The sequence below is a fragment of the Penicillium citrinum genome (assembly GCF_028827155.1).
Source record: "Penicillium citrinum strain IBT 23319 chromosome Unknown utg000008l:1.0-2707905.0:1.0-2709502.0, whole genome shotgun sequence".
Classification (NCBI taxonomy): domain Eukaryota; kingdom Fungi; phylum Ascomycota; class Eurotiomycetes; order Eurotiales; family Aspergillaceae; genus Penicillium; species Penicillium citrinum.
The window spans coordinates 354,770-375,941 of NW_026622693.1; the positions used below are offsets into that span (position 1 = coordinate 354,770).

Genomic DNA, 21,172 nt, shown 5'->3' on the forward strand with positions numbered 1-21,172 from the left:
TCAACGCCCAGAGCTATCTAAAGTCTCCAGTATTTACTCTCTCACAGAATCCTGCGAATGAGCCATCTGACGATGGGTTCGATACCGATCTTTCCGACCAAATCTTTTGCCGCAGATGGTACAGTTGAATCTATAGGGCGAGACATGCACGGTTCGAACATGTCGTACCAATGTTCCCTCATTGGTGAATGTTCCCAAATAATCACAATCTTTCCATTCGCATCGAAGCGACTCGGAGGTATCATGCTCTTCCCGTCTAGATAAAAGTTAGACGGACTAGCAAATCCATATAAGGAGAGATACAATGGACAACTCACGGCTGCTTGTAATGGCCCGTTGGAGAAGCGCGAGACTGAGGAGATCCCAAAGCTTTCGAGTCCAGCTTAGTGGTATGACAAGGCTTCTTTGTATCAGGATAGTCGGCTATTTCAGAAGCTTGAAAAGAATGAGAAGCTTGGTCGTAGTATGGGGGCCATTGTCCTGACATCTGGATTGGTGGGTACTCTTCAAGAGCAACTGGGTTGAAATAACTCGGACGCTGAGTCCTTATAGTAGATCCAAACTGGAAGAAGTCTTCAATAGGACAACAAAGTTGTATGGATGCAGGGCCATGGAACTTAGAATGCTGATGCTGGATGTCCAATGACCGATCGCTTGAAGATGGAAAATGGTGATGATTAGAGAATGCCATATTGTGCAGTGTAGTAGATATGCCCAAGAATCAGATGAAAAGTGAGATTTCTATGATTTTTTTGGTCTCCGAGGTATGAGACATGTCGCATTTTATAGTCCATGACTTTCCCAGTATACATAATGGAGAGAGTCGGAAAGCTTCCACTTGCTCACACTCTTAGACGTCCGCCACTGTCATCCATCGGTCACGTATAATTTTTTGCGCTATGTACTGTACTATTGAACCGGCACTTCAAGCTTATAGGTTCTTCGACCAATCAGCTCTGTAGGATGGAAGGATTGCATGCCTTTCGCCCCCTTCGCCCCTCCACGATAGAGGAGGCTCAGCTCCGTGGGCCTTGCAGATTTCTGGCCGATCCAGGCAGAACGAAGGATTCGGTTTATACCCCGTGATTGGCTAGTCTCACGCTAATTCCCATCTCGACTGCTTACAGTATGCGTCTTACCCCGGCTGTTCTCCTGCCTTTGTCCTCTCTCTCCTCCATCACTATCGTAGACCAAAAGATTACAACATGAAAAGACGCAAAGACCCGAGCACTTTTCCATTCAAGTCTCAAGGATCATCTGGAAGGAAATTTGGGTTGGTGATCGCCAGTGTGGGGGCGATTGGCCTGCTTGGACTAGGCGGGTTTCCCCAGGCGCACCGTTGGATCTTCCCAACTTCGACTCTTCAACATGATTGTCAAGTTCATGTCTCGGATTCTCCATATGGTCCATTTCCACGGGAAAATGACCCATTCCATTTCATTCCCTGTACGAATACCAGTATTCCGCCGCCACTGACCGATCCAACCCCTGAACAGTCATGGGCTTCCCTGTTCAACCCTATCCCAGATCATTGGAGCTGGGGTGGTACAGGTCAGGGCATCTATCTATGCGGATACCTAGACCTCCCTCTCGACTACCTGAATGCTTCAGATCACCGAATTGTCCGCATTGCAGTGACAAAATTCCAGGTCGCTGGTCTAGCCCGAAAGCAAGACCTTGACCTCTCCCCGGCATTGCTGATGAGTTCAAGAGTGAGCGCACAATCATCATCGAACCAGGTGGTCCTGGTGGAAGCGGCAATACATTCCTCTGGGAAACTGCAGAAGAGACGACAATGCGCTTCAGCGACGGAAAATTCGATGTCTTAGGCTGGGATCCTCGAGGTGTTAATCTCTCTTTACCTTCTGCGGCATGTTATCCGCAAGACTCGCATCGAGACCGATGGTCTCTGTTTACAATGCAATATTTAGAGGAGTCTCGAAGTCCGCAGCCATACATTCTTGATGCCATGAACAATGCCACTCTTTTCGCGTGTCAACAGCGATTGGGCGATTTTGGTCGATTCATTAGCACTGCATCTGTAGCTCGTGACCTGGATGAGATACGAAAAGCATTGGGCGAGGAAGATGTCTCTGGTTATTTTGTTAGCTATGGAACTGGGATTGGTCAGACGTATGTGAACATGTTCCCTGATCGAGCTGGTCGTTTAATTCTTGATGGAACGGAATACGTCAAAGACCATCGATTACTGGGAGGATTTGGATGGACTGCTCTCGATAACACCACGGATGCTTGGGATGATGGGTTTTTGGGCGAGTGTATCAAAGCTGGTCCGGAGGCATGTGCATTAGCAACCCCCCCTCCAGGAAAGACAGGAGAGATTACCTTGGATGATCTAAAGTTCCGCATGTCCAATCTCCTTGATTCTCTCCGATATGGCCCACGATCTGCATACACAGAATCAGGAGGACCATCATTGATCACGTATTCGGCACTTATCGAGGGCGTGCTCTACCCAGCAATGTATAGACCCAAAATCTGGCCAAGTATCGCACAAATGCTCTACGAATTGGAAGCAGGAAACACAACACTAGCAGCGAACTTCCTCGATCAATCATGGAGCGATCAATCCAAACAATTATCACCCCCTCACCCACCATCATCCACTGAACTGGACATGCTCGTCATCTGCGCAGATTCCTACGACGCACCTATGCCAGAAGGACTAGATTGGTGGACCGAACTATGGAAGAATATGACCGACCAAAGCTGGATAGCAGGAAACTCACGCTTCTTCGCCGTGTTTCCCTGTCGACACTTCAACACATACTGGGAAGCTCCTGCAGAAGTATACCGTGGCGATCTAAATCATACACTCAAGACACCAGCCCTTCTCATCGCATCAACTTATGATCCCGCGACACCTTTGCGTAATGGTAGAAGGCTGTTGAATGAGATGGGATCGAATGCTCGATTAATCGTGCATAATGCTTATGGCCATAGCTCTAGACGGGATTCATCTGATTGTACGGATCGTTTGGCAAAGGATTATATTCTCCATGGCATACTTCCAGAGCAGTCGGAAGTTCAGTGTTATGCTAATGGGAAGCCTTATGATGGCCCTCCAGAAGTTGGTGATGAACATCTGGAATAAAGAGGATTCTAGTGCCAGGATATCCTAAAGAATGATAGATTTACGAAGCTGAGTTCTCTGGGAATGGATATTCAAATTTAAGCTCGATATCATGATCTTACACTGGCAGTTGGTCATGATCAACTAGCCCTTGGCTGATTTCGATAGAGGATTAGAGTAGACCATCCGCCGTATTGAGAGTTTCAAGATAGCGGAGCAGCTACGATATTCATAGACGAAATTCAATCAAAGAATAAAGTTGTGATCCCAGTATTAACTCTACTTTGCATTGACTATTTTTGATAGTTGATAATGTCTAGATGTTGAGTTGAGCGTGGTTGAGGTGTCAATGAACAAAAGCACAACCCGTGTGCGACTGTAGCCGGCCCCAAGAGAACCCGTCTTCTTGAGGGGATATTGACGACTGATTTTTATGGAGCACTAGCCAGATTTCCATCTACAGCTTACTCTGGAGGTAGCTGTTCTTGCTAAGCCAAGACTCAACATCACTGCGGTCACGGCCGATCCAGTTAACCTTAGCGCGGATGGCATCGAGACTCTGCTCGACGGCACGATCGTAGCCCTGAGAATACATTAGCATACTGAAATACAAAGAGTGGATATATTTGAACTCACCTTGGTGTCCTTGGAATCGAAGAAAGCTTGAACATCCTTGAGTTGGGCCTCGGTACAGAAGCTGGAAGTAGTAAGCTGAACAACGGTTCCAAGCATGCCAAGAGAAGGAGGAAGACGCTGGTAGATGGTCTCCCAGTTCTCCTTCAGCCAGGCCCAGCGAGCTTCAATACCGGCCTCGTGGTTGCGGAGACCACCGAGGGGCATGTAGATATCCTGGTTCTTGACCTCATCACCCATAGCCAGACCGAGAGTACGCTTGATGAGAGCAGGGTCCGAAGCGGAACCCAGGCAGCGGAGCGCAGTAGTCTTCTCATCAGAAGTGGCCGCATTGTGGAAACGGTCCAGAACCACCTCATACTCCTTGACACCGCCGTGCTTCAGAACAATGGTGAAGACGCTGCCGCGAATGTTAGGGTGGATGGCGGAGATGTCGCCAGCGGCGAAACGAGCGAACATATCCTGCGCAGCCTTAACGACAACGGGATCCTCAGCCATACCAGCAGAGCCGAACATAAGAGCCTTGAACTGCTGGAGGATGTGGTCATCGTTGTCAGAGAACTCCCATCCAAGCTCGTGGGCCTTGGAAGAGACAAGAGAGCGCTGGAAGGCCTTCAGAGCATCCTTAGTCTTGCTGTCCTCGAACATCCAGGCAGCACGGAGGGTGCCGATACGAGTCAGAATCTCGTTCCAGACAACGAACTCAGACTCAGTGTCAAGACCCTGGAGCAGCGACAGCATACCAGAGGTCTTCTGGTAGCCCGAGGCAGCCAGAGCACCAGAGTCGGCAATCATACCAGCGCGGTCCTCGACAGTCAACAGACCATCACGGGCAGCCTTTCCGAGCTTGGTGAGGCGCTCGGGAGAATAGGAAGTTCGGTAGATACCAGAGTGATCAGCGTTGACCTTGAAGAAGTCCAGGTCGGGGACCTTGAATTCGGCCTCGCGGTCAGTCAGCATGGTATCCTCGTTGACACCATCCTTAGTGCGCAGACCCAGCATGCATGGATACAGGACCTTGTCCTCCTCCGGCTTGACATCACCGGTGCGCAGGAAGCGGTTCTGCTTGAGAGTGATGGAAGAGGATTTGGGGTTCTCCGTCACACCGATAACGGGGAATCCAACATTCTTGGTCCAGATATCCATGACCGACTGCACAGGTTTACCACTTGCATCGGCAAGGGCAGACCACAGATCACCGGTCTCAGTGTTGCCATAGGCGTGCTTCTTGATGTAGTTGCGGACACCCTGGAGGAAAACGTCCTCACCAAGGTACTTAGAGATCATGCGCAGCACAGAGGATCCCTTAGAGTAAGAGATGGCATCGAAGATCTGGTTGATCTCGTCGGCGCGCTTCACAGGGACCTCAATGGGGTGACTGCTACGAAGGGAGTCCAAAGAGAGAGCACCCTGCAGGTTGTCGATGACGTAGGTCTGCCAGACCTTCCACTCAGGGTAGAAAACGTTGCAAGAGTACCAAGACATCCAAGTCGCGAAACCCTCGTTGAGCCACAGACCATCCCAGAAGTCCATGGTCACCAGGTTACCAAACCACTGGTGAGCCAATTCGTGTTGGACAGTCTCGGCGATACGCTCCTTGCGCGAAGCACCGCTGGTCTTCTCATCCAGCAGCACATCAACAATTCGGTAAGTGATCAGACCCCAGTTCTCCATAGCTCCTGCGCTGAAGTCGGGCACTGCCACCATGTCCATCTTCGGCAGGGGGAAGTCGCTGTCAAATGCCTTCTCGTAAAAAGCCAGGGTCTTGGCAGCAAGTTCTAGGGAGAAACGGCCATGTTCAATGTCCTGGTCTGGAGTGGCGTAGACACGAATAGGCACGCGGAAGTTGTTGGTTTCGACATAGTTGAGGTGTCCCACAATGAAAGCAACCAGGTAAGTAGACATCTGCGGGGAGGTATTGAATTTGACGGCCTTCTTGGAGCTACCCTGAACATCGGTTTCACTCGCAACGTCCATGTTACTCAAGCAAGTCATGCTCTTGTCCGCGACCAGGGTCACTGTGAACTTAGCCTTGAGGGCGGGCTCGTCAAAGCAAGGGAAAGCCCGGCGGGCATCGGTGGGTTCCATCTGGGTGGACGCGATATACTTGGTCTCACCATTCTCCTTGTAGGACGAACGGTAGAAACCGGCCATGTTGTCATTCAGAATACCAGTAAAAGTCAGTTTCAGCTGAGCATCGGACCCCGCGGCCAGAGCTTGACTGAACTTGATGGTGGCAGTCTGGGCATCTTTGTTAAGAGAGATTTCGGGGTTGGACTCGACGACGGAGCCTTGAGAGGAGACAACGGCGCTATGGATATCGATCTCGTTGGAGTTGAGGGAGATGAAGTCGGTGTCCTCGTTCACATGGAGGCTTTAAAAAGACGTCACCGGTTAGCGATGACAAGGTGGGGGAAGAAGTATGGCATCATGCCAGTCGATTGCAACGGAGGGTTATGGAGGATCATACTCAATGACAACGGATCCATCGTAGGTGAATTTCTCAAAGTTGGGCTCAAGAGTGAGATCGTAATGGACCGGCTTGACGTTGGTGGGCAAGACCTCGCGGCCTTGGACATTGGTCGAACCGGAGACGTCGCCGCGTCGAGAACCGCACATTCTGCGATAGGAACAATAACGCTTGGGAATCTGAGAGAGGGGCGAACGTAGGCGACGAGGGAGTCTCGAAGTAGGCAGAGCAGTCGAAGAAGAAGAAGAAGAAGAAGAAAAACGAGGGGCGGAGAGGAAGAGGGGGAGGGGAGATCTGGCGGAGAGAAGCGGTGGCTTTGCTTGAAGCAATGCACGCGTGGAGAATCGGCGCATTAGGCAGATCAACAGAGCCCTCTCACTCCTTGAAAAAAGAGGGGAATCGAACGAAATACAAAGAATGGAATAGAAGAAGGGGCCAATGAGAAGACCAATTAAAATATAATTACAAGGATCAACAGATCAATCAAAGAAAAATGCAACAACAAAGCTAAGGGGAAAAGAACAATCGTCCGCAGAGAATTGACCTCGGCAGAAACAAGCGGTCAATAAATAACACCCCCCCTTTATTCACCACCGCCTTCTACTTTTAGAAGATATCCACACATCCTTTTTCGTCTCGTTTTCTTTTTCTTTTCTTCTTCACCTCACGCAAGTCGCTCCCAGCGATGCCTCGACTCTACGGCAGCCGACTGGGGAGTAGTTGTTCGCCTTTTGTTGTGTTCACTGCTCCTCTTGCAAGACAATACACCAGCCAGTTTGAGGGGTCCATGATAGCTTTGCTATTTGAATGGTCTTCCATAAGAGGTCTGGGACATCCAGCAAGTCTGATGTAACCTATTGTTATGTTTTCTTTCTTTTTTTTTTTCAAAATTGGTAGACTCTTACACTTAGTATAATCAATCTGTTCGATATTCGAATTGAAAATACTTACACTTCTGTAGTAGACAAGTACTTATAGGATGCTGCACTGGACTGCCTTACTAGGCGAATCATTCTATTCCATGATACTTCTTACACCTCTTCCCTTTTGTAAAGGGCTCGTCAAGTATTCTAGTGTTTTACGCAAGGTTGTCAAAGGCGCACTCGAAATTATTCGAAGATCCTCTCGTGTGCTATTGTAGACCTTTTGGTTCTGGCTATGTCACAGCCCCCGAACTCTGAAGAAATGATATCAACAAGAATTTGAAGTCTAAGAATTGCCGATTGCTGGCCCTCTTGTATAGCAAAGTATTCTTCCACCTTTCAGTGTTGTATAAGCTGACAAATAGAATATTGGTATCCATATGGGTGGTATACTAGAGACACCGGTGTCTTTGTCCATGAATATCCGAATTGCCTCGACTTAAGCTTCACATTGAAAGTATACTGGAAGCAGCAGATATCACCTGAAATGAATCATTTTTATATATTAAGGATCACGGTACTCATCTAATATAAAATGGGAGTATCATATAGTATTTATACTGTTTATGTTGGTATTGTTGGTGTGTCTCCGTACCTACGGTTGCGCTGAGTGTGGCTGCTCCTTCCTTCCCTTCACTTTACCTCTCTTCCTCCTCTTCTTTTCAAGCTTTCATTTCCTACTTTTTTCTCTTTTTCTTCATTTTCCTCCGACACTCATCTTGACGCAACAAGATTTGACTCACTTCCACTCTCTATCATTTTCATTCGCCTGACCCTCATAGCATCATAATCGAGATGGCTGAGTTGAACGGCAATGGCAATCGCCATGATGTTTACAGAGATCCTGGAGCCGAAAATGATGGGTTGTCCTGGACCGCGTCAGACTTCGATGATATGCCCGACTTCATGACTCTCTCGTGTACCCTCCAGCCAAAGGACATCGTGCATATTCATTCATCCTTTGCTCTCCTGGAAAAGGCGGCTGTCTCTCAACCTGATCTTCAACACGTGAAAAGAATCAGCAGTGGCCGACAAGGAATTGTTTTCGAGCACGTCGGTAAACCATATGTCATCAAGAAGGAAAACCCGACGTGGGTAGCAAAAGGCTCCGAGTTCACGATTCATCGGGAGTATTTTGACAATCTTCTTCCAGCTGCTGCCGCATTCATTCGTTTTCGAAGAACTGTAAAAACCAATGTTCGAGTTTCTACGCCGCTTGGATATGTCTCTGAGACAGACACGCGATTCTGGGACAATGTCTTGCCCAAAATGCCGCCAGAGTATCGCACCAGAGGAAACGCTATCTTGATGGAACATATTCTTCCCCTTACCAAAGTCACACGGAAAGCACTGTTTGCTTATGCCTATGGCCGGGGAAAACTCACAACTAGCCAAATCAACACTCTTGTCAATGATCCCGACAACAAACACTGCCTGGTGCATCCATGCCTAGGCGATGATGATGGTGATATCACCAAGTATCCCGACTTCTATCTTCCTTTCGAATGGCTCCGTAAAGTGGGAATGGAAATGCTTGAGCTTTCAGCCGACTTAGGAAGGGCTTATGCGATCTTACACTGGGGTGCTGGTATTGACGGCAGAGGTGTAAAATGTGTCCTTGGAACACGCAATATGGGGAGAGAGGATGCTAGTCACAGTTGTCAACGTCGTCTTACTGGGCTATACTTCATAGACTTCGGCGAATGCACACGGGTGAACCTGGAAGACGATGCATATCTCGAGGTGTATGATGCTTACATCAATGCCATGCTTTCAGAGAAGAATAAACTCATCATTCCACCTATCTCTCGGCGGCCTGGATACTTCGGGGGCTTCAAGGACGCCTATTGTGAGGCATCAAAGTTTATCCTGGAGAAACGAGATTTGCAAGACAAGTTCAATGAGGTGGATTTTATGAAACGATACGAAAATGCCTGTCCGGATTCAGGCCGGCTCGATCTTCCTGGAAATGCTTTTAGAGAGTTTTTCACTTCTCACGGGGCTTGAGTTTACTAAATTCGCCTTTTCGAGGTACAAATTGTGAAAGCAATGTCAACAATATCAATCTCATTTATCTGAACTATTATGCAGTTCTTGTGCCAGAATTCTCTCTAGGAACTTTACCATTTTATGCCAATATTCCCTGCTCAATTTATATCCTTTAAGTCTCAAAACAATGATGTCTACATGGACGTAGACATCCCATTATACGTGTGGATGTTCTTTATAAAGGGGTTTAATAAGATCAACAACTTCCAACTTTTACCACAGCCTCGTCCTATCATAAAGTCAGCCCACTCTAACAGAGACAAAATGAATCGAGCAATTGGATTTGTATTCGCTGAAATTTACCACTAAAAGCTAAAAGAGACCCTCTTAAAACTATCACGTATCGAGCAAAATCCTGGCCATACCTGAACCAGCCATGTACTAGCCTAGCAGTATACTACTATTAACCCTTCAAAAATATGCATTCGCAATAATGATTGATCTCCATTATATGTACCTTGATTAACTTAAATTGAAGAGCCTTTCTTCTTATCAATCCGCGTAAACACACTCCGCGACCATCCATCTGCATCCACCACTGTCTCTTTAACCAGGACATATCCGCCCAATTTAGGCAATAAGACTGCCCAGACAATGTAGTAAATTGCCCCCCAATGCAAATACACCCAGAGCAACGACACAGTGCAAATAATATGGCAGGCTTTTGTACACGCTCTGGCCGTCTGTTGGAGGAATATACGGCGCAATGACCAGGTAAACGTTTGACAAAGTGAAGAACACTGCCACGGGAAGTGAAGCTCTGACACCTGGTGACCAGTTCGGGAATTTCTTCTTCTGGGTCAGATAGATGTAAACGAGACCTCCACCGACGAAAACATTGATGATGGAAAGGGGGTATGAAATTAGGCTATTGATCTATTAGTTAGTGTCTTTTAAGACAAGTTGAAGGTATAATATTGACTTACTTGAGTAAGAAGTTATATGCGTCGCCAGGGGGTGGCGCGAGCATAATCACAACCGAGGCGATATAATGCTCGAATAACCCAGCAGCAGGGGAATGCAGAGGCCAATTACTAGCCCAGATCCTGGAGAATGGCAGGGCACCCTCACGGCCGAGTTCTTGTACGACTGGACAATTTTGAATTAGTGAGGGGGCGCCAGTCTAGCAATGTGCAGAGGGCAACTTACTTCTTCCCTGTGAGAAAAGAACCGATAACACGTTTCCAAATGCTGACAGTGCCACCAGCACCGACATGGCTCGTTCAGCTTGCTTTCCGAACATATTCTTGAAAAATACAGCCGCGACCAGAGTTTCAGAGTCAAGAATGTCTTGCTTCGGAACAGCAGCGAAATAAGCAATATTGACGAACATGTAGAGGATTCCCACGCCAACAATCGCCGTTGGAGCCGCCAGTTTCAAAGTGCGAGCTGGGTTTTTCGTCTCGCTCAGGGCCTAGTAATGGTTAGTTATCGTCAAGCTCAATATCCCCGCGATTTCTTCTAAATGAACTTACATAATTAGCATTAGAGTAACCAATAAATGACCAGATAACGTTATAAAGCGCCATGACAATACTATATCCACTCCCCTTCGTCCCTTCAAATGCATTCTTGAAATTATGCGGTGGTTCAATCTTAGTATGACCAGCCAGCGCAACCCATCCAGAGACAACGATGAACAGAATAACAATCAATTTGATAGCAGCAAGGAAGTTGGTAAGACGAAGTCCCCACTTCAATGCAAATGCGTGAATCAGGAAAGCCGTCGTTAAACAAGCTAGTCCAATTCCACGCTGATTCCAACGTCCGACTTCGACTTCTGCGGCGTTGAGGATATATTGACCGAAAACAACACTATTGCTTGCGGCCCATCCTAACAGAAAGGCATATGCGGCGAACATTGCAGTTGCGAGGAATTTGGGTTTCTTGTAGATGTATTCGAGATAATTCTTTTCGCCTCCGTTTCTATGAAAGGGGTTAGTGAAGTGTTGTTTGCTAGGATTTCCTTGATATTCTTATGGCATGACTTACCTCGGAATGGCAGTTCCCCATTCCAAATAGACTGCTGTTCCAGCTAGAGCAATGATTGTACCAATTACCCACATGAATAGTGCGAGGCCTACACTACCAGCCAAGTCCAAGATAGTACTCGGGGTCGCGAAGATACCGGTTCCGACCACACGATTAAAGATCAGGGCAGCTGCACTGAGCACGCCGATCTGTCGGCGGTTGTCTGGGGAAGTTTCAAAGACATTTCCTTCGTCTGTGGATAGTTAGGCTCGAAAGACTTTGTAAAGGGAGAAAAACGAATTTGAGATATTACATACACAGTCCAGTAATTCCATCTGCGGGTCGAGCTTCTTCTGTAGTTTTGGTATCTGTGATCGGTGACTTCGTGATACCTGTCTCAATCTCAACGGAATCCGCTGAATTGGCCATCTTCGTGACAGCAAGCAAGGATTTCGTTTAGATTATGATTTTGAAAGTTTCAAAAGGGGTTCAAAAGTGCCTTTTTGTGTATAAATAATGAATAAGTGGCCACATGAAATACGGTTAGCAACGGTATAGAAATGACGTGCTAGCACTAAACGTGATGCAATAAGAGTCGGGGCTGGGCAGAATATTACTTGATACTACCTCACGCGAGAGTAGAAAAATTTATCGAATGATCGAGTCACCGCACGGGATCCTTTTCAGCTGAGAAAATCCTTCTAGAATACGACTTTGTGCTAGCGAACAATAAAGGGAGGTCCTAGTATAACGGGTTGGTGCAGCAGTAGTGTATGGTTTACAAAGTATCTAGCGATTTTCAAGCGGCAAGATTTTTCGTGAGAGCAATTTTCGTGAAACAGAAGAGTTGAAGAGTGAAAGAGAAAGAGGATTGAGAGTTATTTTGGAAAAATATCTTGAGTATAGAATTATGATCATGATCATCATGCCGTTCGTTCGCTTCTCGAAGTAGACATCAAAAACTCGGTAACTTCCGAAGTCAAGTCCGGAACCACCACCGGCGACGAAGAATCGGGAAAAGTGCCAAATGAGGAATTCAGGGTTTAGTCTTGGCTGATAATTTGTGGAGATACTAAGATAATAGTGGTAGCAGCTTGTATTAGTTAGTACTGGCTATGTGACTAGTGCTAGTCTACGGGCTAGAATTCTACCTCATAAGTAGTAGCCAATCACCACATGTGAACGAGTGTAGATATCGACATATTACGCCATATTGTAGGCAACACGAACATCCAAGGCTCAGGCTTCCTCTGCCAAGGTCCAGCATCCGTTGAAAACCGCAACATTGTCATCAACAGAATAGCATTTCGAGCACGCCATCTTGCTCCATGGTACTGCCAAGTATACCAAGTACACTATGTATCAGCTGTATTTCTGCTCTATGTTATATGTTATTTGATACGATATTCACTAGAATATTAGTTCGTCGTGGATAGAATACAGCAACAGCGACCGAACGAATGAATACAAAATAAACACAACGTAGCAGAGAGTAGGTAACAACTGATGCCTGGAAGCATCAAAAGCTTGACCACTCAACACCCTATGTTAATAGTGTCTGACACTAGCAGTTTACTGTTATTTGAATATCCTGCCTGGAACTGTGTAAATCTCACATTCTACTAGAAACATCTATTAAGTAGATCCCATACTACTAATGATAGATATTATCAATATTCCGGCAGCCAGGAAGATAAACGATGCACAATCCTATAAACAAACCTCCAACCCAAGTGCTACGCAAAATCCAGACAAAAAGGCTTCATACTTACTCTCTTATTTCTATTTTTTTTTCCACGGTGAATGCTTGTCCCATGTCCATCATGCATTCAAGGTACTACCAGTAAAGTACGGGCAGTATCTCAGCCGGGATGCAAATTTGAAGTATATAAAAGACAGCAGAATGATCGTTGATTGTAAATATCAATCAAGCAGCTTTGATCCATCAGCTCTAGTATCTTCATAACTGGAAAATCCGTCCGTTTGTTATACATTGACCACCCTCAAAATGAAGTTCTTCGCTCTCGCAATCCTAGTACTCGCCTCTTTGGGTATTGCTTCTCCGATTTCTAGTACTCCTACAAGTGAGACTTCGACTGGGGCAGGTCTTCAGAAAAGATGCAATTGCGTGAGGTTTCCTCTATTAGTATGATGCAGTCACACTATTTACCGATGTATACTTTAGAACGCAGAACTACCTAGTTCTGCGTTCTAAAGACTAGGTAGTCTGCAAAGAAGGCTGTCGGGATTTTCGCTGATACCCCGACCTGTCACGTCTCTGAGGCTTTCTGCGAGCTTGGATGTTCCGGTGCATCAGGATGTGGTGTGAATGAGTGTTAGGCTCGTTCCGCTCGATTTAGCCCTTGACTTCACCTTGAAGTCACCAGAGGTTCTAGCATTTCACCGAGATTGCATATTGCAGTACAAGATCTAAGATGAATAGAGACAACTGAAAGCTTCAGAATGAATTCATCTAGATATCTGCATATGTGAATCAAATCACCAGTCCATCCCATCCCATCTGAATCGATCTGATCAGCCGATCCCAAACTCCCTAGACTTGTGCATGCGACTTAGCGCAGTGCCGTGCGATCACGTATTATAAAAATCAGTTAGAACCAAAGTGCCAGTCTGTGTAGCCTCAAAACGCCGACTGGGGGCAAACAAAAAGATAAGATGAAATAAATATAAAAGATCAAAAATAACTCCTTCTCCCTTCGATCTGGGGGATATATGGCAAGCCAACAAATTTGGACAGGTAAAATCATAAACACGAAGATTAGTCTCTGGAACCGAGAGATAGGTAAGATTGGACCGAAACTGGACCAAGACATTGAAGAGATTATAAGGCACGATTCAAACGGTGACACGGGCTGTGTGGTTATGGCTCCAAAAGGAGAGAACCGGACCACCTAATCCAGGGAGAATCTCTCGTTGATAGCACCTAGATAAATAAATATACAGCAGGTTTAACGGGGTGGGGTTGCTTGTGAGACGGGCACCAAATTGGAGGAGGGCATTCGACCGGCACTTCCCATCGTAGGAGTTGGTGCTGACGAACGTTTGGAAAGAATGGCTAGCTTCTTTCGAAGAGCACCAAGGCGAGTGCGCATGCTGGAAACCACTGATTGAAATAATGTCAGCAACTTGCTTTTATTGTGGAAGTTAGGAGAGGGCGCAAACTTACTCTTGACCACGACTTGCCTGTCCTCCCCCTGTAACGAATCCAGAGGTGAACTTTCACTTCTTTGGGATGCACTTCCCGTGGATTGTCGCAGGCCATCGTCCTCAAGGACAGCCTCCAGCATACGGATGGCAGTGACGTAGGCGATCTCGCAGCCAGCAAGATCTTCACTGGTCAGCTCATTGATAGCAGCAGTCCGGCTCATCTCTAATGCACGGTCGTACATTAACTTCTCCGCCGTGACGCCGGGGCTGACAACTACATCCGCTGAGCCACTGGAGTTGGCAGTGGACCCAATCGAATGGTTGTTTGGGTGGCCTGGGTGATCCAGGGGTAGTCGTTTCTGGCTCTCGATGAGTCTCAACCGCACGAATTCAGCCTTCTCCAGAACTTCGTTAAATCGGCTTCGGACCCACTGAACCACGTTGTTAATGCGAGTACCAGCAAGTGCTGTGGTACCATCACCGCGGCTGCCAGAATCTCCGTACGTATCTTCTCGATTCTTGCGGGACCACCAAGAGCCGGCGATATCCATCGACTTGGCAAGCAATGACAAAGCCTTCACATAGAGAACCAGTGCTTCTTCGGAGAGAGTCACAATAGCATCCACTGTCAATCCATCATCGCCACCCTCGCTACCTTCGGCGTTTGCAGATGGATCTCCTTGCGCTGAAGGTGCCAAGGGGATAAGTTGCTTGTACTTCACTTCCGCAAAGCCGTAAACAACGTCGCTCCGCGTGGCGCATTCTTCAATGGTCTGTACTGTCTTGTAATCTTCATCGAGAGCCATGTTTGGCTTAGCCCCGTCCCCAGTAATCATCAAATTGGCTTGCCCAATAGGATAGGCTGGGAATGGATTATAAGCTAGAGGTGGGGATCGCCCTCCTTTGGTAACAGCTAACGGAGGCGAAAACCCCATCCCGAACAGCCGGCCACTAGCCATGTTGAGGGCTTTCGATATTGCTGATGTCGCTGAGGATGGACTCTGTCCGTATCGTCTCTCATAGGAATGTTGGCGTGCATGGGTTGAATCTGCTCGGGATCTACCAGAAACAATTTGCATGGCTTTGGAATTGGGACCATGAGGAGATGCTGATGAAGTTGTGGGCAGAGCCTGTGTTGTTGCGCGCCGAGGCATATTTCCAGCTTGAGTTCGAGGCATTCCTCCTTGGATGCGGGGGCTATGAGCTAGCTCATCCGCAAATGCGTTGACCTCGACTGCTCGTTTCTCGACCACGACATAATCTCGTTCAAACGCTACTTCCTGGGCCGCCCGATCACGCTCCTCTAGTGCATGAGCATCTTCAGTCGTCTTAGTTGGCCCTGAATATTTATTTTGAGGTCTCTGTCGCTCCATAGTGGCCGCTGCATTCCGGTCCACGAGCTCTTGTCGGCCCGGAGCAGTGACGTGTGAGATAGGGCTTGGTCGATGTGGAGGTGTACCTCGGGATTGATAATTGGCATTCCCAGATGTAGGCCTGTCTCCACTTCCCACGCGACGCATGGGTGAAGCAGCGGGCAGAGTTTCAGGTTCTTGGCGAGAGTGTGGTCCGTGCGATGTCGGGTAGGTAAATGTTTCTTCTGGTTCGTCAGGATAAGGAGAATCTGAGGTCTTCACTTCGATGAAAGCTGGTATATCTGGTCGTGAGTTGGCTCGGGAAGGACCCGGGACATGAGTGGGATTGGCAGATGATTGCCGTGGCTGGTCCTCGGGGGAAAGACCAGGGATGGTATCTGTAATAACTCTGTTCTTGAAAAATTCCGGGAAATTCAGTCTTTCCACGGGGTTGCGTTTAAGAAGACCACGAATTAAGCTCTTGATATCATCTGAGGCGGTATTCTCCTCTGGGAAACGAATGCGGTCCTCTCCCTTTTCGATCTTGCGAAGCAGCTCGACGTGATTGGTCGCACGGAATGGAGGGCGTCCTACTACCATTTCGTACAACACAGTGCCGACGGACCATAGATCAGCCTTGGCATCATATTTCTCATATCTCAAGATCTCAGGTGCCATATAAAGTGGCGATCCACACAGGGTCTCCGCCAAAGATGTAGCAGGCAGAGATCGTGCAAAGCCAAAATCCGCAATCTTAAGCATAGGCATCGTTTCCAGCCCTGTTGTTGGGTCGTAAGAGTTGTCACTGCCCTTGTATGGAATGATGTTCGCTTTTCCCTCTCGATAGGCGACGGGAGCAGGACATAATAGAAGGTTCTGAGGTTTGATATCTCGATGGATAAGATTTCGGTCCCGTAAGAACTTGAGAGCACTGGCAAGTTGCTTGAGGAAATGTCGGACCACGACTTCATTAAGAGCTCCGCCAGGTGCGTTTGGGTACTTTTTGATCATTTCCCGGGTCTGCGAATGTTCCCAAAGACTCTCTCTCTTCTTGATGAATTGTGATAGATCCCCCAACGCACAATATTCCATGATCAGGTGAATATGTTGTGTGGATTCATGGCAGTCGATGAGGGCGACGATGTGCGGATGTTGGAGACCTTTGAGAATGTCGATTTCGGAAGAAAGGTTATCTTTCAACTTTTTGTTGAGTTTGGATAAGTTGACAGACTTGATTGCCACAAAGGTCCTGGTACGCTAGTATCGTGAGGAAAGAGGTTAGCACAGAGTAATTTCAAATTGGACCGACAGAAACCGTCGCAACGTGTTTGAGCTCAAAAATTGACTGTGCGACTCACATTATGCATACCCTGATAGACCGTTGCGAAGCTTCCACGCCCAATCTCCTCCAGGCGAGTGTAGCGACCAATCGTCATCCGATGAGAGGTCTCGCGTGACCTCCGAGAATGTTGTGAGGTCATGGTCACCGCAATTCACACTGCACTTCCCGCGAAGGGGAAAAAATCAATGTCCAACCAAGCTCCTGACGACCCCGACTACCGCAGAAGAAACAGAGATGACCGGCGCAAGGTGAGGCCCATTTAGCGAGCCGATAACGCCGAAGGACTGCAACTGCCGGCAAGCTTGGGAAAGAGTAAAGCACCGCCGGGATGGAAGGAGTCAAGTGCGAACAATAGTGCAGAGAGCCGTGGGATAAGATTTATGATCCCCACGGTAGTTCGCCGTTGATGAAGGGTGATGATGATGCCGTTGAACACCAAAAGACGTCTGGGGGAAATGAGAGCTTGTTTCAAAACACGACGATATGATTCAGAAAGCGGTGAGATAAGTGATGATGTATAAAGAAGTTGGATGGAACAAGCTAAATAAAGGGCGACTCGGAAGGTAGTGGTATAATAAAAAAAAGGGGCAAACTTAAGGGAAGAGGCGAAATCGGGGGGAGTATGAGAGGAGAAGAGAAAGATCTAATGAGAGAGAAGGATGATGTGATGTTTGACTGGACCAAGGGACTTGGGCGAAAGTCCACTTTTGGGGGGAAGAGAGGGGGGCGTGACCTGATAACGAGTGACAGGCGGTCAGGAGGGCGGGGAGATGACAGATCGGATCTGATCAGTGGGGATGATATGGAGATGGAAATGGAGAATCAAAGGGAATGGTGGAGAAGAGAGAGAACAAGATAATGGAGGAGAGAAAGAGAAGAGAAAGAAGAATGAAAGAAATTAGGGGGGAAAAGGGGAAGAAAGAGAACCCCGTGGACGAAGCTGCAGAAAGTGAAGGCATCCAACCAGAGCGATTATGGGGATCTGCGGATTAGATAAGTGATTAGATAAGGCCGATCTGCGGAGTAGTTTATCGGGGTACTTGCATGCCCTTGAATTTATTATGGGAGAGGATGTACCTGGCGGAGTAGTAGACAGTAGGACATGATTCTTCTATAGTTAGAGCCATTGATTTATGTACATAACACACAGGGCCAAAGGTAATAGACAGCAAGGTAGTTTACAACTAGTTACTTAGTATATCCCATTCTGTCCTAAACACCCAGTCCTCGCACCAACAGCCATAACACCACAGGCACCACCACGTTATCATTGCAGCCAGTGAGGATCGCCTCGGTTGCGCTAGTTCCACCTGCTGCCAAGACTGCCTTGCAGCAAATCCACGCCCACTCGGCGCAGAACTGGCTCGTTGACGTTGGCAACAAGGCTGATTCGGTGTCTGCCATAGGCCATCCACCTCCTATCAGCCAGGCACGAACCATCACCAATCCCACCGATACCGCTATCACAAAGGCAACACTGCCCTCAAGAGATTTGCCTCCTCCCCAGAACCATTTCAGCCGCCCATATCGGCGCCCCACTAAAGATGCCGCCGCATCGCCCATCCCCACACAAATCACCCCGCTAACCATGCTGACGTCTCGAGCTGATACCTCCCATCCAGCCCAGGCACCTTCTCCAACACGTGCGACATCGGCCAGCGACAGCCAGAGAGGAATCGAACATCCAATGAGGAGGAAAATGTGCGAGACGATGACTGGACCGCGATGATCCCGGCCGTCCACATAGGGAGCGAGGAAATTTGTTAATGGTCGTGAAATGGGAGGTAATTGTGAGGCGCGGAATAGATCCAACAGAAGGAAGATCGATAACACCAGGGCCAAAGCCAGAGCGCAGAATGCCGGGTCCACAAACACCGTAGGCAAGAACATTAACACCATCATCCCGTGGAACACTTTGCGTCGTGTGTCGACCTCCGCCACAATGCTAAGCTGGAAAACTACAGCTAATCCCGTCACAATCACGGCTAGGCAGTATGCCATTAAGAGAAGGCGAGTATTGGCCGGGCCAAAGGTCGTCTGTCGGAGATGTTCCACCCATCCAAGCCAACAGGAGTCTGCCTCCAAAACAGCCTCGGGGCGAGGTGGCAGTTGGATCCAATATTCCAGATTGGTCATGAGGACCCAGAATCGTACGGTGGTGATATTACCAAATAAGTACCCAATCGCCCATCCGAAAGGATCTTGTCCGCCGAGAGCTCGCTCGGCAATGTATTTCCTGATGGGCCCGAGGATGATAATCGCAGATATTATATAGACATATCCAGCGTAAAGCCACTTGCGGACCTGGGCCTGGGCTGCGGTCAATGTTAAGAATGAGGTGAGTCCAGGGCCCATGAGCTTCTTGCGTCGGCCACCCGGTGTAGTGCGGACTCGCTCCTCTTGAACTGCATCTTCAAAGGTCGAGATGGTATGGCGCCGAGCGCGTCCAGTACGGCTATGCCGCTCAAAGACCTCTTCGGCACTCACATTGCCAATTGCAGAGCTCGGAGCCTGCGGGGTTGACTCATAAACCTCTTGCATCGTCTTCGCTTTTCGTGGTCTGCGAACACTGCCAGGGCCATCGCTGTCCGACGAAGGCTCATCGGAGAAACCGGTTCCACTCAACTTCTGACAGAGTCGGTGGTCCATAAGATTCAGTAGCTTCCGTGGCGATTGGGATTTACCGGGCGAACGGCGGAATTTCCAGCTGGGAATTCGAGCTAAAGTAACCTCCCAGTGCAGGATATGTCGGCACGAGATAAAGACACACATTCCACCAAGCCATAGCAGTGCCTTCAAAATTTCTGCCTGTGGAGATGAAGCAAAAAGAAACAAATTTATCAGAGCTGTCGTCAAAAGTTGTAGTTCCGCAGGGAGAATGCTTGTCGTCAACAAAAAGTCTAATGTGGGTATCAACGCTTGATGCAAAGGAAAGAGAAGAAGCAAAGATTCCGCTTCATGTCCTCGAAGAATGAGCGGTTTAGGAACATGGTGGTCGAGGGTGAAATGCTCTGAAATGAGTACTGGGATCATTGCTACTACCCAGTGAGGGATGCTGACACCATTGATCCAGCCATGCAGTGGAATCACGGGTGCTGGAAGAGAAGCAAGACTCAGAATAATATTCGGCATGATCAGTGCCGGATCGTTGTGATTCGTAAGGGATAGTGAGACAAAGATCGGTATGAATATTGGGTACAGAAGTGGCGCCGGGTCAAAGCTCGTTGGTATGGAGAAGAAAGGACGTTTCGAAGCCCAGGAGCGCCATCTTTGACGGATAGAGATGCGAAGGAGTATAGGGTAGAAGCCGTATAATCCTACTAGTAGGATGGCGTGAGTAATCAGTTCTAAAAGACTGAAAATTAGCAACCTATCTCGACCGGCTTTACCATTTATTGCGATCATCCTGAATTACCTTTTTTCCATGCCCAAGCCAAAGAACGTGCATCTCTTTGCAGCAAAACGACGACCCCCACCGATAAGAGCAAGGCAGTCTCCATGAGTCGCCGCAATACCTCTACCCGTCTTTTCTGTCTTAGCCGTTCTGTTTCAATGGCCTCTTCTTCCGCCGCTTCTTCGGAGCTCCTCCGCGAACCGCGCGAAACTTGCCGTACAAATGACGGCCATGGTTTGAGACGAGGTAACCACGCATCACCATCAACATTACCACTTGCACCAATGCGCAGTCCCTTTCGAGGACGCAGCGGTGGCGCTGGCAAGCCTCTTAATATGCCCGTGCTTTCATCGTCCGCTTCCGTTCCGCTGTCACTTGGCGTCCGCGACGACTTGGAGTAAGATGGGGGCTGAAGTGAGTCGCCCTGTTCGGAAGGGGATCGTGATAATGGCTGTCTGCTTCGATGATATGGATGTGGAGAGCGAGTGAATTGTCGCAAATCTTCAGGCATTGCATCAGAGGATGCAGGTGTAGTGCTGCGAACGACCGTCTCTTCGTGGCCCCGCGAAGAACTCATATCGCCATTCCTAGGACGACGGATAAAGCATGCCGAAAATGAGGTTGTAGCCGAAGGAGTGAAAGAGTGATTGTGACAGATAGTTCAAGATATCTTTTTGTGGTAGGAACAAGTCAGGTGGGAGAAGATAGTGGGAGGTTCGTGGTTGTGGTTGTGGTGGTTGAAAGTTGTTGTTCTCCACGCGGCCGGGGGCGCTGCG

The 21,172-nt window shown here is 48.1% G+C and overlaps 7 protein-coding genes across 7 annotated transcripts; 2 read left to right on the plus strand and 5 right to left on the minus strand.

The window, feature by feature from the left end:
• Window positions 1-33: 33 nt before the first annotated feature.
• N7469_008569 (uncharacterized protein) lies at window positions 34-487 on the minus strand (the record flags this gene model as incomplete). Its single annotated transcript, XM_056647487.1, has 2 exons — window positions 34-256; window positions 318-487. The coding sequence occupies 2 exons, from the start codon at window positions 485-487 to the stop codon at window positions 34-36; spliced, it is 393 nt and encodes a 130-aa protein (XP_056497252.1).
• Window positions 488-1,795: 1,308 nt separating this feature from the next.
• N7469_008570 (uncharacterized protein) lies at window positions 1,796-3,115 on the plus strand (the record flags this gene model as incomplete). The annotated part of the gene is made up of 1 exon (XM_056647488.1): window positions 1,796-3,115. One exon carries the CDS (start codon window positions 1,796-1,798, stop codon window positions 3,113-3,115), a length of 1,320 nt encoding a protein of 439 aa, XP_056497253.1.
• A 436-nt stretch (window positions 3,116-3,551) lies between these two features.
• On the minus strand, window positions 3,552-6,550 carry N7469_008571 (M1 family metallopeptidase; the record flags this gene model as incomplete). The annotated part of the gene is made up of 3 exons (XM_056647489.1): window positions 3,552-3,677; window positions 3,731-6,101; window positions 6,198-6,550. The coding sequence occupies 3 exons, from the start codon at window positions 6,548-6,550 to the stop codon at window positions 3,552-3,554; spliced, it is 2,850 nt and encodes a 949-aa protein (XP_056497254.1).
• Window positions 6,551-7,915: 1,365 nt separating this feature from the next.
• On the plus strand, window positions 7,916-9,127 carry N7469_008572 (uncharacterized protein; the record flags this gene model as incomplete). Its single annotated transcript, XM_056647490.1, has 1 exon — window positions 7,916-9,127. The coding sequence occupies one exon, from the start codon at window positions 7,916-7,918 to the stop codon at window positions 9,125-9,127; it is 1,212 nt and encodes a 403-aa protein (XP_056497255.1).
• A 612-nt stretch (window positions 9,128-9,739) lies between these two features.
• Window positions 9,740-11,569, minus strand: N7469_008573 (high affinity methionine permease; the record flags this gene model as incomplete). Its single annotated transcript, XM_056647491.1, has 6 exons — window positions 9,740-10,037; window positions 10,096-10,258; window positions 10,319-10,583; window positions 10,645-11,095; window positions 11,162-11,393; window positions 11,458-11,569. The coding sequence occupies 6 exons, from the start codon at window positions 11,567-11,569 to the stop codon at window positions 9,740-9,742; spliced, it is 1,521 nt and encodes a 506-aa protein (XP_056497256.1).
• A 2,540-nt stretch (window positions 11,570-14,109) lies between these two features.
• atg1 (serine/threonine protein kinase ATG1) lies at window positions 14,110-17,141 on the minus strand (the record flags this gene model as incomplete). The annotated part of the gene is made up of 3 exons (XM_056647492.1): window positions 14,110-14,264; window positions 14,328-16,917; window positions 17,019-17,141. The coding sequence occupies 3 exons, from the start codon at window positions 17,139-17,141 to the stop codon at window positions 14,110-14,112; spliced, it is 2,868 nt and encodes a 955-aa protein (XP_056497257.1).
• A 1,073-nt stretch (window positions 17,142-18,214) lies between these two features.
• On the minus strand, window positions 18,215-20,973 carry N7469_008575 (putative phosphatidate cytidylyltransferase; the record flags this gene model as incomplete). Its single annotated transcript, XM_056647493.1, has 2 exons — window positions 18,215-20,349; window positions 20,418-20,973. 2 exons carry the CDS (start codon window positions 20,971-20,973, stop codon window positions 18,215-18,217), a joined length of 2,691 nt encoding a protein of 896 aa, XP_056497258.1.
• Between the last annotated feature and the right edge of the window lie 199 nt (window positions 20,974-21,172).